At 32.0% G+C, this 16,700-nt stretch overlaps 2 protein-coding genes across 3 annotated transcripts; one reads left to right on the top strand and one right to left on the bottom strand.

Annotated features, from left to right (window-relative positions):
* The first annotated feature begins 5,455 nt into the window (after positions 1 to 5,455).
* Positions 5,456 to 11,814, top strand: LOC8283966 (phosphatidylinositol 4-phosphate 5-kinase 9). 2 transcript variants are annotated; one of them, XM_015719362.3, is made up of 9 exons: positions 5,456 to 5,628; positions 6,375 to 7,715; positions 8,122 to 8,289; positions 8,771 to 8,936; positions 9,355 to 9,465; positions 9,727 to 9,914; positions 10,505 to 10,659; positions 11,137 to 11,296; positions 11,410 to 11,814. In XM_015719362.3, the coding sequence occupies exons 2-9, from the start codon at positions 6,445 to 6,447 to the stop codon at positions 11,684 to 11,686; spliced, it is 2,496 nt and encodes an 831-aa protein (XP_015574848.2). In that variant the 5' UTR covers positions 5,456 to 5,628; positions 6,375 to 6,444; the 3' UTR covers positions 11,687 to 11,814. The 2 variants fall into 2 exon arrangements, with proteins under 2 accessions (XP_015574848.2, XP_015574847.2); XM_015719361.3 differs by having other exon boundaries at positions 6,367 to 7,715.
* Positions 11,815 to 12,949: 1,135 nt separating this feature from the next.
* Positions 12,950 to 16,447, bottom strand: LOC8283967 (splicing factor 3A subunit 2). Its single transcript, XM_002519405.4, has 7 exons — positions 16,185 to 16,447; positions 15,894 to 16,063; positions 15,206 to 15,282; positions 14,319 to 14,384; positions 13,997 to 14,071; positions 13,826 to 13,900; positions 12,950 to 13,491 (listed from the first exon to the last, which is right to left on the bottom strand). Exons 1-7 carry the CDS (start codon positions 16,334 to 16,336, stop codon positions 13,123 to 13,125), a joined length of 984 nt encoding a protein of 327 aa, XP_002519451.1. The 5' UTR covers positions 16,337 to 16,447; the 3' UTR covers positions 12,950 to 13,122.
* Between the last annotated feature and the right edge of the window lie 253 nt (positions 16,448 to 16,700).

Below are 16,700 nucleotides of genomic sequence, written 5' to 3'. Positions count from 1 at the left end.
TAAAGATTATAGTTAGATAATCTTACCCATTGAATGGATTTGTAGTAAATATTTGGCGAATTTCTTGTTAATTTAAGGACATAATTGCAAATTTAATTAGAATTGATTTGTGTTTTTTAATATATACATAACGAGTACTTGTATTTAAGAACTGAATATATTAGAATCTTAATCTATATTAAAATATAATCTTTAAAAGAAATAAATTAAATAGTTAGAATTGTTATTTATTTCATATTTTAGTCAAAAGTATATAGATTACTTTTCCGCATAAAGTAGTGAAATCTAATTTCTTTGATTGGACCGTTTTGTCCAGTTTTTTTAGTGGATGATATCAAATGTAAAGTCGTTTTGAGGACTGCATAAAGTAGTGATGCATATCTGCCCCGGTTACACTAAAATGGTGGGTGACTAGTGGGTACATTTTCAAGCTCGTAGGTCATCTATTTTAGTGGATGAGACCAATTTGTAATTAAATTAATGAATATTTTCTAATTGCTTTTTCTTTTTCTTTTATTATTATTTTGGTTCGAAGTTGTTCTCTTTCTTTTTAAAAAAATGATTCTAGTTTTTACATCCCTTTCAGATTTTGTAATCACCAGTATTCTTTTGGCTTTCCTGTCATGGATCATTGCAAAAGATAAAAGATAAATAGTGGATTTATTCAAAGGTAAGCACCTTAAAATAGGAATGATATGAGAGTTGAATTTATTTCTTGCAACTCAAATTAATGGCATTTAATTATGTTCTTGATCATTATTGGATTAAGCATCAGTTTATTTGTATGCATTCTCACATAATAATCCAAAATTCCATCATCAACCCTCATAATTAACCTTTTCTATTCGTTGGATTCTAGCAAGTATATCATTATTGAAAAATTATGGTATGAATCGGATTTTTTTTAATATCAATGTATTAAATATTAATATATGAAAAATTAATATTTGGTCGGTCGAGAATTTTTTTTGTTAATAAAGAGTTAATGACTTTTTAAAAAAAATTATATTATTATATATTCTTAATAAATTGTCATTTCATGTCATATAATGATATGAGAAATCCAATTCATGATATAATTACTCATTATTGCATTTCCTAACACAGTAGAAGAAATTAATTACGATAAAATGAAAAAACTAATGAAAACGTCTCAGCAATTATAAAAATAAAAATCTCTTTATACTGCGTTTGATTGAAATTTATAAAATTTATTTATAAATATCAAATTTACATGTTTTAACGCAATCAAATTTATGTGAAATTAGTTATAATTAAACTAAATTTTAACAAAATATATATTATATATTTCATAACATCGATATATCTCTTCCTAATTTTATCATTTCTATTTTACTTTATCTCTCGTATCTTTTTGTTCAAATGAAATGAATTTAATTTAATTTTTTTTTTCTTTTTTCATTTTGATAGCATAGGAGAGGATTGTATTTTGGAAAAGCTCATTTTATTAATGAGGAAAACCAAGATTTAAACACACGAAAAAAGTGTTAAAAATAGTAATCCTAAGATAAGTACAAGGTTGTACACGTATATAACCAATCTTTAATTCCATTAATATAACAACAAAAGATAAGCATACGTATGTACACACATACCATTATTCTACTTATTATACTGTAAGAAACTACTTAGTTGGGTCAAACTATATATAGCCTCCTTATAGAGGAATTTTATTCTATACATGTGCCAAATATACAATGAAACTCGACACTGAACATGACCAATAGCTCATAGGGAGAAAGAGATGGGATCAAAATGTCGACTAGGTGGTGCCATGGACGTGGGCCAGTGGCTAGCCAGTAGTACTGATTGGTGGTGATATTTTTCTTAGGATAAAGACCACTAACTCCATATACGTACCACTAATATATAACTTTATAATTGCTTAGATAATATTATGTGACTGCTCATTCATTCAATCAATGGACGACAAAAGTGTTACATAAGAATATAGAAATCGGCGGTGGAGATGGTCGGCTGCCGGCAAAGAACAGCTTTGCAAATGGAGAAGTGGAAAGGGACAAGCCAACTTAGTTTTATTTATATATGTAATATATTTACCGACCATAATCTATATATATATATATATATTATATTAATGTATGAAGAAGAAGTTTTTTTTTAATGTTGGAAGAAAAATATCTTCAACCTACCCTACCCTGCCCATATATTATTCATGTAGAATTTGTATTTCAAATAAATATATATATATATATACACTTCAATATTTAAGATAATTAACTTGTAAACCAATAATAATAAAACTATATTAATTTATCAAATAAATAATTTGAAAAGTTAAAGAAATAAGAGGGAAAGAATCACACCCTGCTTGATTTTTATTGATCATGTTATATCATATATAAGTTCTTTCTTTTTTCATAATATATTGTACTAAGCCTAGTTATATTTAATCAATTAATATATAAGACATGTATCAGCTTATCAAAATGTCATTGATAATTGATGCACTAAAATTCAATTGAATCAGTTAATTGCTTGCTTTATATCTGAAAATAGTAATCATCACTTTTAATATTACCATTTTTTTATTATGTGACTAAATTATTTTCTTTTTAAAATGTTGGTAGCTTTTATTTTTTTTAATTACTTTGGAATATGCTCAAAATTAATAATATTATCATCCATACGTGCAACAATTTTAAAATAATAAAATAAAAACAAAAACAAACCCCCCTAGATTCTGTATATATGCTCTTCACTTGTATGAGCCAACACATACACCAAACTACCTACTAGCTTTATATTATTTTCTTTTCAACATTTAAATCTACCGCAATATCCGCAAATATTAATTTCATTATAAAAATATGCATTTGAAATTTTTAATTTTTTTTTTGAATCGTGCGAATTATAAATATTAATCCATGACGAACTAAATATTTAAATGGAAGGGGAAAAAAGATATTCACATCAAAGAAGGGATACAAATTTATAATATTGATGCTTGAGTTATTCCCTTAAAACTATTGATTTTGAATGTAATCAATAAAAATACCTTGATAAAAAATTCAGATAGTATATATATCAGTATAAAAATTTAAGAAAAAATTTCACTAAACTACTAAAGCATGTGTTTTTATTTTTATTTTATCATTTTGTTATCTTGTGAATATGACCGTTAGTAAATAACGATCAAATTGCATAACACTATTAGTAGGTTCTAACGTCGCAATTGAAAGAATAATAGCTATTGCGTGCCACGTTAGAGAATCTCTTAACGGTGTTGTATATTTAATCGTTATTTGCTAACGGTTATATTCACATAGTATCAAAATGATAAAAAAAAATAAACTATAAATATCTAAATGATAATACGTAAAACCACAAGGGCGTTTAGCAAATTTTTTTAAAAATTTAATAGTAGATATAGATTCACCATAATAACAATAATTTCCTATCAATATCAGTGAATTTAATTATAAATGAAAAATGAAAACTAAGGACATATATCTTCATGTTTATTTCATTAAAAGAGGGTACAATAACGAAAAGGGAGACAATACATTTTAAAAGGTGGAGACAAAAAAAGGGAGCTTGGTACTTGTAGATCTATGCTTTTCATAGGAATAAATTTGATAAGCTCCTTTCTCAGCTACAAAAAAGTTGCATGATTTAACTACACTAAATTTTCTTGCCTTGGAAAATGAAACCAAAAGTACAATTGGCATCCTCTACCTACCCTCTCCTTAGACCTCTATCAATATACATTATTAATATTACATCATTAATATAAAATTATTAATTTAATTAATTAACTATTTATATATCCATTTTAAATACTATTTAATTTAAATTCAAAATTTTAACGAAATAAATTATTATATTCATTATCAAATTATTTAAATATTGCGTCTCGATTCTTATCATATTAATTTTTTTTCTTAATTTGTTTGCTAAAAAAGAAATTTTTTAATTTTTTATCATTCTATTAAAATTATATGTAAACGGGTACGTTAAAATATTATACCATTCGTCTCTACACGTAATAGCTATAAAAAGAAATTTTTTTAAATTATTGAAAAATATAAATTAAATTTATTAGTAAAACGGAGCCACGGCTATATTAAAAAACTTGTAATATATATATGTAAGAGCATAGTAGTAGAGTAGGTAATGCCGCATCCTACTAAACGTCAATAAAAAATGATTTTGTTTTGCAATTTTCTTGATTATTATTATTTGAAAAATGTTGGGGCCAAGGTCACAATCTAGTACAACGACTCCCAAATCAAACCAACCCCACCATTTTTCAAAACGGTTTATCGTATTCAGAAATAGAGAATCCATATAAGCCACATTTTTATATTAATTTTAGTTGATTTTTTATATATGTGAAGTCAAATTAATTTTTAAAGTATTTATAATTTTAAAATAATTTATATTTCAATTACATTGTATTTGATAAATAAAATTTTGCATCCCATTTCCCATGCTTTTATAAAAAATCTAAAAAATATTGATTCATTTTCTAAATCCACAATAAATAAACAACTTTTGTTTCTCGCAATCTCGTCAATAAGTATTTTGGATCCAATATCTTAAATTTTGAGTAACTAAATAAATCGTACTAAAAATATATAAATTCCATAAAGAATTCATTTTATTTGAAAAAAGACATGAGAGAGAAAATAAAATAGAAATAATTAAATTAAAATAATTTTTTAGTGTTATGGAATATATTAATTTACTAATGTATAATTTATTTAAAATTTTAATTTATTTTATTATAATTTAGTTTAACTATAATCAATTTCATAAAAATAATTTTTTATTTTATTTAAAATATATAAATTTTAAATTTAAATTCTATAAATTTCTCCGAAGTTGATTTAATCGTTTTATTGTTGTGGGTTTAATTTTTCTGTAATTATCTTTTCTTCAATTTTATGTTAGTCATTGAAAAAAAAAAGTAAATAAGGAAAAATAGTAGTAAAAAGAAAGAATTAAAGAAGAAGAAATACTTTTCTTGAAAGAGCATTTAGGAAAACTAAATTCCTAAATTAGCAAATTTTTTTTATTTTTTTATTAGTATTCTATGAATTTCTGGTAATATCAGCAATTTTAATTGAAAGTTACTATTGAAGGATGATTTAAAAAATAATTTAATTTAAGTATAATTTTATAAATTTTTTAAAAATAATCTAAAATCGTTAAAAAGTCTAAAATTTAAGATTTGTTAGTAATTAGGTTAATAAAGATTATAATTTCGAATAGAAAAACTTAAATAAAGTAGAATGATTTGATACAAAATAGAAAATATATTTAAAGAATAAAAAGTGTTAAAATAATATCAGAAAAGAAATTTATTAGATTTAGTAATTTATTTAATTAGTAATTCATTTTGGTATGGGCTAATGAGAGAGAGAGAGAGAGAGAGAGAGAGAGAGAGAGAGAGAGAGAGAGAACTTTATTGGATCCGAAGGAGGACCATAATTCGTCAAAAGCTTTTAATTAAATATAAAATAAAACAGAGAAAGTGGAAAAAGTTGAATTGCTTTTGTTTTTGAGCCAAGCTCTCCAATTTCAACTCCTTCTTCTCTGCGGCCTCTGTATGTATGCAGCAACTTTGTCTCATCTTTGAAGGTACAGCTACTTACTTACTTTGCTCCTCTCCATTTCTACTTCTATAAGCTCTGCATATGTGTACATGTCTGTCGGTGTTTTTATATATATATGTATATATAATATCGGCAGTGTTGTTTGTGGAATCAGTTTTTTGTACAACATGTCTTATTCTTAGCTGAGGGATCTTTTCTCTAATGTGGAAATTTCTGATACATGAAATAGTTGACTGAATTTTGGTGGTATTATTATTTTCAGGTTTAAGAACATTTTAGGATAAACAGAAGATATAAGCTGATAATTGCATTTAATCTAAAAATTAAAGACTCATTTGGATCTTCTTTTTTTTTTTTTGGATTTTCTGGATACTTGTTTTGCTGAATTAGTAAAATTTCACAAGGTCATTCATTTACTAATGGGAATTTTTTCTTTTTTCTTTCTGGTTATTCGTAGTTGACTTTCATTGTTCATTAATTTTGTTTTATTTTTTGATTTGTGTTTTCTTTTTCCCTCTTCCTGAAGTTGGAGTATGAGTCTGGTTTTTCCCTTACTTCTGATAGCAACAAGTGTTTGCGTAATTATTATTATTATTTTTTTTTTTGGTTTTATCTGTTCTTTCATGCTTTTTATCCTGTTGGTTTGTTAACACCTTTATAGTTGCTCAATGATGTCACAATTGTTTGTTCTGCAATCAACAACTAGTCAGTTATTCAAGGCCTTACTCGTTTAAAGCTTTTTTTATCCCCTCTTTCTTTCTAGTTGTGTAGATTAAAGGACCAGGAGATTTTAAGCTTGCTTCTAATCTGGGGAGGAATCGTAACCTTTTGGGCATTATGCATGTCTGGTCCTGCGGCCATTGCTGATCATGTTGAACGGTCACTAACTTCTGCAGATAGAACAAAATCTGTTGACCTCATTATTGATAGAGACTATCACTCTGTATCAATCAACGGTGAAGCTGCCCATTCTTCTTCTGAAGCTGCATCTTTTAGAGTTGGGGAGCTCAGTCTTCCCAATGGGGAATCTTATTCTGGGTCATTGCTTGGCAATGTCCCTGAGGGCAATGGGAAATATGTTTGGTCAGATGGTTGTACTTATGAGGGAGAGTGGAGACGTGGGATGAGGCATGGAAATGGAAAAATTCAATGGCCTTCGGGGACTGCATATGAGGGTGAATTTTCAGGTGGTTACATACATGGTACTGGAACATATATTGGTTTCAGTAGTTTGACCTATAAGGGAAGATGGCGGTTAAATGTCAAACATGGATTAGGATACCAAGTTTACCCCAATGGAGATATCTTTGAGGGCTCTTGGATTCAGGGAATACCAGAAGGACCAGGAAAGTATACTTGGGCTAATGGGAATGTCTATCTAGGGAATATGAAAGGAGGTAAAATGACAGGTAAAGGGACTTTTACATGGATAAATGGCGACTCGTTTGAGGGAAACTGGTTAAATGGTATGATGCATGGATTCGGAGTATATACATGGAGTGATGGTGGTTGCTATGTTGGAACTTGGACACGTGGTCTGAAGGATGGAAAAGGATCATTTTACCCAACAGGCAGCCGGTTTCCAGCTGTACAAGAACGATACCTCAATGCTCTAAGAAGAAGAGGGGTATTGCCAGATTTGAGAAAACAGAATCAGGCACATATCCATCATGCATCATCAGTGGATATGGCAAACATCAAGGCTGGCAGGGACCAGGGGCCTCGTCGTAATTCAGCTGATAAACTGTCCAAGGGAAGCTTGTTAACTTTAGAGCACTCCCGCAACAAAAATGTTTCTCTAGAACGGCGCTGGAGCCTTGAGGTATCTATTGAAAAGGTGATAGGGCATAATTCCTCATTGGAGTTATCAGAATATGCCTTTGATGGCAGTGAGAAAGAGTTTGAAACCAATGTACCGCCAATCTTGGAACGGGAATATATGCAAGGTGTTCTAATCAGTGAGCTTGTGTTGAATAATAGTTTTTCATCATTGTCTAGAAGGGCCAAACGGCGGCAAAAGAAACTTGCGAAAGAGGTTAAGAGGCCTGGTGAAACAATTATTAAAGGACACAGGAGTTACGATTTGATGCTTAGTTTGCAGCTTGGAATAAGGTATAATCAATTTTACGACTGAATAATGTTCCTTCATTGGCATTGCCACATTTCATACATATAATATGTCCCATTACTTGATTTTATCTAGTGCTGACATGTTTGCATGTCGCGGTGTTTCTTGCTACGTGCTGATACTTTAGGCAATATCCAAGACATATGCGTTCTTCTTTGTTGAAGTGACTGATATTTAGTTCTCAGATGTGCTTGCCAACTTTTTGCAATTACCTCATCAATTTTATTTATTTGATATTAGCATTGTGAAATCCATTGTTAACAGTACTTTGAGAAGGCACCAATTACTTTGTTGTTATAGTAGGAATCTACAAATGACATCACTTATCAATGTGGTATTATGTTTCTCTTTGTAAACACCAATGTTGAACATGCATTAGAATGTGAACAGGTATACTGTTGGAAAAATTACACCTGTACAGAGGCGAGAAGTTCGCGCATCAGATTTTGGGTCAAGGGCTAGCTTTTGGATGAATTTTCCCAAAGATGGGTCACAGTTGACACCATCACATCAATCAGATGACTTTAAGTGGAAAGATTACTGCCCAATGGTTTTCAGGTTTGTTTGTTGGCTTCCTAAATTATTGCAATTTTTAGAACTGCCATTTCTCTGTTTGAGACATTATTGTGAAAGCCAATTCAATTGCAGTCTCAAGACTTTGATTGACAAAGCTAACTTCATAGCTCAACCTGCTAAGTTTATCTTACTTATGTAGCCAAACTTTCTATCAGTTTATTGATAGTGGAGCACCTCTACCAAATTGAGCATGAGTCAGACAATTAATTATTCCTTTTAGATGATGCTCAAGTTTTTTCTTTGTGAAGATGTATAATTTAATCGACCATAGGCTGCACATGGTGCACTTATCTTCCCATCAAGTAGATATGACCACTCATTTGGGACACTCTGTAGACTGTGTTCTTCAGATCATGCTTTTGCATCGGTGTTTATCTACTTTAAATATTGGTTCAATACATCTGTAGTTCTTGAGCTTGCTTTTTTTTTTTCATCATCTTACTCTCCTTTAATGCTCATCTAGGAATTTGAGGGAAATGTTCAAGATTGACGCTGCTGATTACATGATGTCAATTTGTGGAAATGATGCTCTTAGAGAACTTTCCTCTCCTGGGAAAAGTGGTAGTATTTTTTTCCTGTCTCAAGATGATCGCTTCATGATTAAGACGCTCCGGAAATCTGAAGTGAAGGTTTGCCATCTCTGACCTTAAGTTTTTTTTTGTGATACATTAGCTGCTAATACTGGATGCCTTTTCAGGAAAGGGTATTTCCTAGGTGACAACAGGTGTATTTTAGAATGATGTTTAGGCTTGGAAGGGTATATCATGCTGTGTGCAAAGAGGGAAAATCTTCTTACTTTCATTCCTCCCACTGTTTTTTGGTTTCTTTAGAGGGATTGCAACAGGAGAGCATTTGAGTGAGAGTGAAAGCCCCTCTTTGTTGTTGTTATAGGTAGCTGGCTAAAGACTCTTACAATTTGGTGTATACAGAGTCTTTTTTATTGTTTTGCTCTTCTAGATGCCTGTCTCATGTTTGAACCTATAGTTACTTTTTTTTTTCTCAAAATGTTATTTATGATATCTTCTACTAACCAGAGTTTTTATTTAGGTACTGCTAAAAATGCTTCCAGACTATCATCATCATGTAAGGTCATATGAAAATACACTCATAACAAAGTTTTTTGGGCTTCACAGGATCAAACCTTCAAGTGGCCAAAAGGTAATTTTTTTTACATTTGTGATAATAACTTTATCCTTTTCCTTTTACATTAATGATAAGGGTGTAACTGTGTCTGAGTTGACTTACAAATGTTATGTGCAATTGGTCTGAGAAATATTTGTGCTCGTTAAGTTTTTGCAATATGCCAGTAAGCAGTTGATCTGAGAAACAATATTTTGTAATATGCCAGTACTTTGTAGCTTAGTTTATTGTAGATTGCTTCCCAAAGCTAAGATTGGTCAACTATATCCTGCATCGCAGTTTCGCTTTGTAGTTATGGGAAATATGTTCTGCACAGAATTAAGGATCCACCGAAGGTTTGATTTGAAAGGTTCGTCGCTGGGTCGATCTACAGACAAAATTGAAATTGATGAGAACACAACACTGAAGGATTTAGATCTAGACTACTGCTTCTATTTGGAGCCTTCTTGGCGGGAAGCTTTATTAAAGTAAGTGATGCTTCTTACCCTTTTTGATTTTTGAGTTCACCCAATTTACGTATGATTTTTTAAACAATTTGAGAATATTAACTTTTGTGGTCCTCTTATTTAGTTAATAGGCATAAAAATATGTGTGCACAACTGTGTAGGGGTGGATTTGCAAAGAATAGAACATTGATATGATTTAGTCAATTGACATGCATCCACAGCTAGGGATCACCCAAAAGTTCATTTCTGCAGTGGTATCTCATTCCACAGAGTTCAATTTTCTCTTAACCATATCCCTCTTACTCTTAAAATCCCAAAGTTTTTTAGAATTTGTTATACTCAATTATATATTCAGGATTGTTGGTATATGCTAATCTGTGCACGTGTAATAGGGTGGTTAAATTGTTATCTTGTAGGAATGAAGATACTCTTTGCTTCACATCATTTTAGGAAAAGGCTTTCCAAATCTCAAACTTGTAAAGTCATACTCAATAATATGTAATAACTTGTGCGTCTAGCATTCAAGTTCCAGACAATTGTCTCCAGGCTAGTAGGTCATTGTGATATGCCAGGGAAGTTGTTTTGTTGTTCACATTTATCTTTCTATGCAGGCAAATTGAGATCGACAGTAAATTTCTGGAAGCACAACACATTATGGATTATAGCCTTTTGCTAGGTGTGCATTATCGAGCCCCCCAGCACCTGCAATCTCTAACGCACAACCGTAGCAGGAGAAATGAAGGATTGGAAGTGTTGGCGGAGGAAGGTGAGCATCTTATTCGAGAAATGCCTTTCTGATGTTAAATGCATCTGTAGATGGAGGAAAAAAAAGGTACACAAGAAAAGTAGATATTAGAAGTGGTTGCTGATCTAATCATAATAGAAGGATAATAAATTTATTTATTGTTGTATCCAAAATTAATAATTCTCTTCTAAGCTGGGGTTGATGGATATGTTCTGGAAAAGCTTTCAAAGTAGACACCTGCTTAAAATGAACTTCCCTCTTGACATTGTATTCTGTATGTTGGTGTATTTCCTCAATTTTCGTATATATCTATGCTTATTTCATAGTGGCAAATAGCAATGAACCAAATGTATATGTATCACTCTTTTCGCATGAAATTTGTAAGGTTTGGTTGTGCAGAATCTGACTTGACCTTACCAATTCCCTCCTCACAGGTTACGACATTTGTTATGATTATATTATGATGCTAGATGTTTGTTGTTGATATTGTATTGGCAGATACCATAGAAGATGAAAACTATCCACAAGGTCTTGTCTTAGTCCCCCGCGGAACAGATGATAATAGTGTTGTTGTGGGTCCTCATATTAGAGGTAGCCGATTGAGAGCATCATCTGCTGGTGATGAGGAAGTGGATCTCCTTCTTCCTGGTACAGCAAGGTATGACATCTATAATATTGAATTAAATGGACATATTACTGTTCCACGCAAAAAAGGGGCTTTTCTAGTTACATTGCTGTAGGTGATCCTTTGTAATTGAAATTTCCTGGCAGGCTCCAAATTCAGCTTGGTGTGAACATGCCTGCAAGGGCAGAACAAATTCCAGGGAGTGAGGAAAAACAAACATTTCATGAAGCATACGATGTGGTTCTTTATCTAGGCATAATTGATATACTACAAGAGTACAACATGAGTAAGAAAATAGAACGTGCGTACAAATCTCTTCAGTTTGATTCCTTGTCCATCTCTTCTGTGGATCCCACATTTTATTCCAGCAGATTCCTAGAGTTCATCCAGAAGGTGTTTCCCCCAAATGCCATTACAGGTTAATAACATTTTGGTTTTGATACATTCACATCCCTTTTTTATGTTTCTTCTTTTCTTTTAATCTTATGATGCTTGTATGCTTCAGAACTCTCTTTCAATATCTAATGATTGATCTGAGTGAAATTCTTGTACAAATGTCTAAGGCAGCTTTTTTCCATGTGGGTGCTTTTCGTTCTACTTGTTTAGAGTTCGTTTCTCGTTGGAAAATGATTTGTATGGCGGAAAGGGCATGCGCCCACTTCTAAACTAAACAGATTTCAACCCATTTTCACACGCTTTTGATTTTTCCTTTTCTTTTTCATTTTAATCTCTTTCTCTGTTTTCTTTTTGGAATTCAATGTTTAGAAGATGTAATCATGTTGTTTTGTTACCAAAGAAAAAAGTAATCATATCGTTTTAAAAGAGAGGAAATTAAAAACAGTAAATATAAATAAAATAAAATTTGAAATTTCGAAAACGTTGACGGCGATGCAAAACTTTGCTCTGTGCATGCCCATAACTAAAGCCTGACGTGTCAATCCCAAACGAAAAAACTGTTGTGGTTGCCTTTGCCCTATAAGCATCACTTATCAGTATATTAAAATTTGGTTGTACTTTCACGAGCAACTAGAAAAATAGATTGTAATGCAAGAACATCCTTCCATGTATACTTATCTTGCGTTTTGAAGATTTTAGGAATCGTTTAGTCCTTAAAAGAAATGAAAAAAAAAATTATTTTATTGGTGTTTAATTCATCAACAAAATTAAAAAAAGAATTTCCTAATCAATAAAAATCACCCATTTCCGTCCCTCTTAAAATGTTAACTTTTCATTTCCATCGAAATTAGAAAATTAATTACAAATAATCAAAAAAATATAAAATTATCTTATCTTCTATAATTACATTATTTTCATATATTTATTGTATACAACGATAATAGTAAGTTAACATTAATAGTTTTTCTAATTAAATATTATTACTCACGTCAATTATAAATAAAATTCGAATTACTTCGCACTAAACCAAAGAAGTTAGTTGCCATATTATTATCATTTCTTTCCATTCCCATTCTTATTTTCAGTTCCATTTCTTATTTGGAGAAGACCGTCCTTATATCATGATAAAGATATCAAACGCAAGGGAATAAAATCCTCGCACAGATGCTTATCTTGCACACTGATGTCCTTTTCTTCTTATGACTATACTGGAAACATAAACTTGCAAAGAGAGCTTCAAAATATGCCAGGAAATAAGATAAACAAGGTCAAAAATATATGACCATTCACTTAAAAGAAAACTTGCAAAATATCAATTGGATAAATGAGGCATTATGGTTTACCAAAATACACCCAGCTTGCAGTAGCTGCTGCCACAACAAATGCACTCAAAATTCTCTGCTCATACTAAAATACCACGACAACTGCCCCATATTGGGGGACTGGACACATACAGTCTAACCCTACATCTGCTGGGTAGAAAAACCTTGTGGAGGCATTGGAGGCCTGCCCACCTGAGCACCAGGGGTGAAATTAGCCATTGTGCCACTGCCACCGGGAGGTGGAGGTGGGGCAGGTGGTGCTCCACCTGGTGGCATTGGTCTCGGGCCATTTGCCATGGGGGGAGGAGGGGGTAAAGATCCTTGGGGGGGCGGTGGTGGTGGTCGAGAGCCTGGTGGTAGTCCTTGTGGTGGAGGTGGTGGAGGTGGTGGAGCTTGGGGAGGTGGTGGCAAAGACCTTGGTGGGACACCAGGAGCTGCTACGCCATTAGGTGCAGGGGGAGCTTGAGATTTGTTTGCCTCTGGTGGCTTGGTTTTGAAATACAACTGCAACTGAACATTACACATTTTAAGTCAGATAGCTGTGCACCAACTACATCAGATAATATCCACAAAAAACCCCAGCTATTGTTTTTTAAATAAGATAAGTGACAATAGTCCAAATGGATTTAGCTTATAAGTAGCTGAGTCAATTTGGCAGGTATCAAGATATTGTAGGTAAACCATAAACAGTCTCGTCTCAGTCTCCCAAGGACAGGACTAAATACACAAGAGAAAGAAAAGAGATAAAAAAGCACTCTTAAAATTGACCCAGGTTACCCCACATTTGCAACTCATTCAAGGTTTAGAAAAGCCATAGTGAGTCAGGATCACGAACTAGACTAACCGTGAACATCTTTGAGTCGGGATCCCAATGAGAGAAGAACTTTGGAGTGGATTTATCAATTTCTGTGCTAGGAACCTGAAATGTAAAAAATCCAGCACAACCATAACTATCTCTTAAAATCGCCATAAGAATGAAATCAAACATACTTCTTAAGTCACTTCATCAGTTTACCTTGAAAGCAATGATCTCATAAGGTTCAGCTGCAAATAAAAGATACTGGTACCTCTTATCATAGGGTTGCATTCTCTGCATCCACATCAATGTAAACAAGATTAGAAATTAGAATATATATATATATATAATAGCTCTTAATGCTGAACCTCGCCAGGAACCAGGACCTTTTATCATGACCTCTGCCTGTTGCGTAAGAGGTTTTATCTAGAAAATAAATTTGAGAGAGAGGAGGTGGGGGGCGACTCAAAGAAAAACATGCAAAAATAAACAGAGGAAGTTTGTGTAGATCAAAGCAAAAAGACGAGCAAAGACAGTTTACCTGTTCGAAAGAAGACATAAACCGATGTCTTGGCTTTGTATTGTCTTCTATCTCAGGATATTCAATCTGCATGCAATATAAATTTATCATACAGTGCTTTGCAATTCAATAACCAAAAGAAGAAAGGTGTAGATAAATAGGTTATTCTTACAGTTAAGCAGTATTTAAATGAGTTATAACTGCATAACAGATAGTCCCAAACAGATAGTCCTTTTTTCCTTCTTCATCTGTCTCAAGTTATAGTCTATTTTCCTTTTTTAATTGTTAGTTAAATAACTAATGGTAAAAAATGCCCTTTATTTATCAATATGAATTATACCATCTAAAATTAAATTTCAACTTTCTTGCTTTGAAATTAAAATTTTTTATTGAATATATTTTTCAATTCCAAGGTAATACTAGATCTTTTTATTTGAATCTCAATAGTTAAAAATCATATAGCAATAATAAATGAGTTGGCAAGTACAACAAAATTAATGTGAATAGTTGATGCTTAAAAAATTTTAACAAAGCTATTTTAGTAAAAAAAAAAAAAAAAAACTAATGGTATCAACTATAAGAAATCTAACTTTCTTAATCTATGTGTAAATTGAAAGTGACCATCTCTCTAGAATGGAAGGAGTAAATAGTTTGTAGTACTTTTCACTTGTTACAATGACAAGATAACCCACTAACTAATTACATAATCAATGTTTTGGTGTGATTTTTTTTAAAAGGGAATAATTTATAATTCAAATTAAATTATTAATATGCAAATACTTAATGGGTTAATTTTGTTATTATATTAAAAGAATCGTAAGTGCTAAAAAGACTAAGGTATGTGTTTCATAGTTATAACTCATTTAAGTACTGCTCAACTGATTCCTGAGAGAGAGTTGAATGCATGCCTGAAAAAGAAGAGATCTCTGCTTTGTCTCATGATCAAATTGCTTTGTTACCCGATACCCAGGTCTACCAATTTTGACTGCACATAGACCAAAAAGAAACACTTTTAGTTTAATATATAGTCACCATACTGCCACCTCAAAGTTTGCAGGTCCCAAGTGGTAAAATAAAGATAAAAAAGAAACCAAAAGAGAAACAAAGATATCATACAAAAATTTTGGTTTTTCCAACAAGTTGTATGTTGGCTACTTCTTCAATTCCATCCCAACTGAGGCACCTTAGGTAATTCAATCAATTTATTCTTTTCAATTCAAGAATAGTGAGGTGTCAAACCTTAGGATACCTCATAGCTAATTTCACAAAACCACCAATACTATTATACTTGATTCAATCTGTTTCACTTAGCAAAATTTGATTATGTGGTCAAATTCTTAATTGAATTACTCTCAACATAACTTTGAATAAAAGTAACCAATTTTAAAATGTCAAAGACTCCTTGTTGAAGATAGACAAATTAAAAGGGAAAAGAAAAGGAGAAACCCTGATTAATGAAGTGAAGAAAATATAACCTTGAAACATACCAATTTCACAAGCAGTATCAAGTCAGTATCACTTGCTTTAAACAATTAACTCTAGATAGTAAAAGGAAAAAGAAAAAAGAAAACCCTAATTGAAGATAAAAAACATTACCAGTCTTGCGGATGTTAATTTTACGCTTATTAGGTTGAGGAAGAGCAGGAGATTCTTTAGCCTCACGCGCAGCTCTTTTAGCCAAATTAGTTTGGTGACGCTTCCCTTGTGTATGCGCCAAATAATTCCCTTCATTGTTGTGTAATGTCAGACACAGCTTACACTCATAACTACACACATTTCCAATCAACAACTCATAATAATAACTTTGTCAATCTCAACAACAACAACAACAGAAGCAGCAGCAGTATTAATCAATTAAAATTAAAAAGAAAAACCCTAATTTCATACCTGCCAAGGTGGTTTCGCATAAAATACGGATCTTTTGCCAGATCAATTGTTTCAAGAGCAAGTCTGCGGAGACGCTCTCTCCTGTCTATTGCCTCGTTCTGTGCCGAGGCGGCGCCACCGCTTCCGGGCTTCGAACCCCATTCTCTATCCATGTTTCTCTTCTTTCCTCTTCCTGTTTTGCTGTAGACTCGACGATTTTCTGTTTCTCTAATCTAAGCAAGCAAATTGAGTCCTACAATTGGGCTTGTCCCGGCCCATAAAATAGCATAGCTATTGTTTCAATACACGGTGCTTTAAGCCCACACCGGATTCTTATATCCTAGACTTATTAAACTCTCTCGCGGGGCCGGTTTTGGGCCGATCTTGAAAACCTTGTCTTTCGGCTTACTCTTTTACGATATTCAGGCCCAAAAAATTGTAAAATTTAGATGCACTTACAACTTTTTAGTATATGTTTGTTTTTGATAAATAAACGCGTGATTACAAATCGTGACAGAAAAATATATCTCACTGTTA

Source organism: Ricinus communis, chromosome 10 (genome assembly GCF_019578655.1).
Source record: "Ricinus communis isolate WT05 ecotype wild-type chromosome 10, ASM1957865v1, whole genome shotgun sequence".
NCBI classification, from domain to species: Eukaryota; Viridiplantae; Streptophyta; class Magnoliopsida; order Malpighiales; family Euphorbiaceae; genus Ricinus; species Ricinus communis.
Note: the sequence above shows the minus strand (reverse complement) of the source record. Positions and strands in the feature narration are given on the sequence as shown.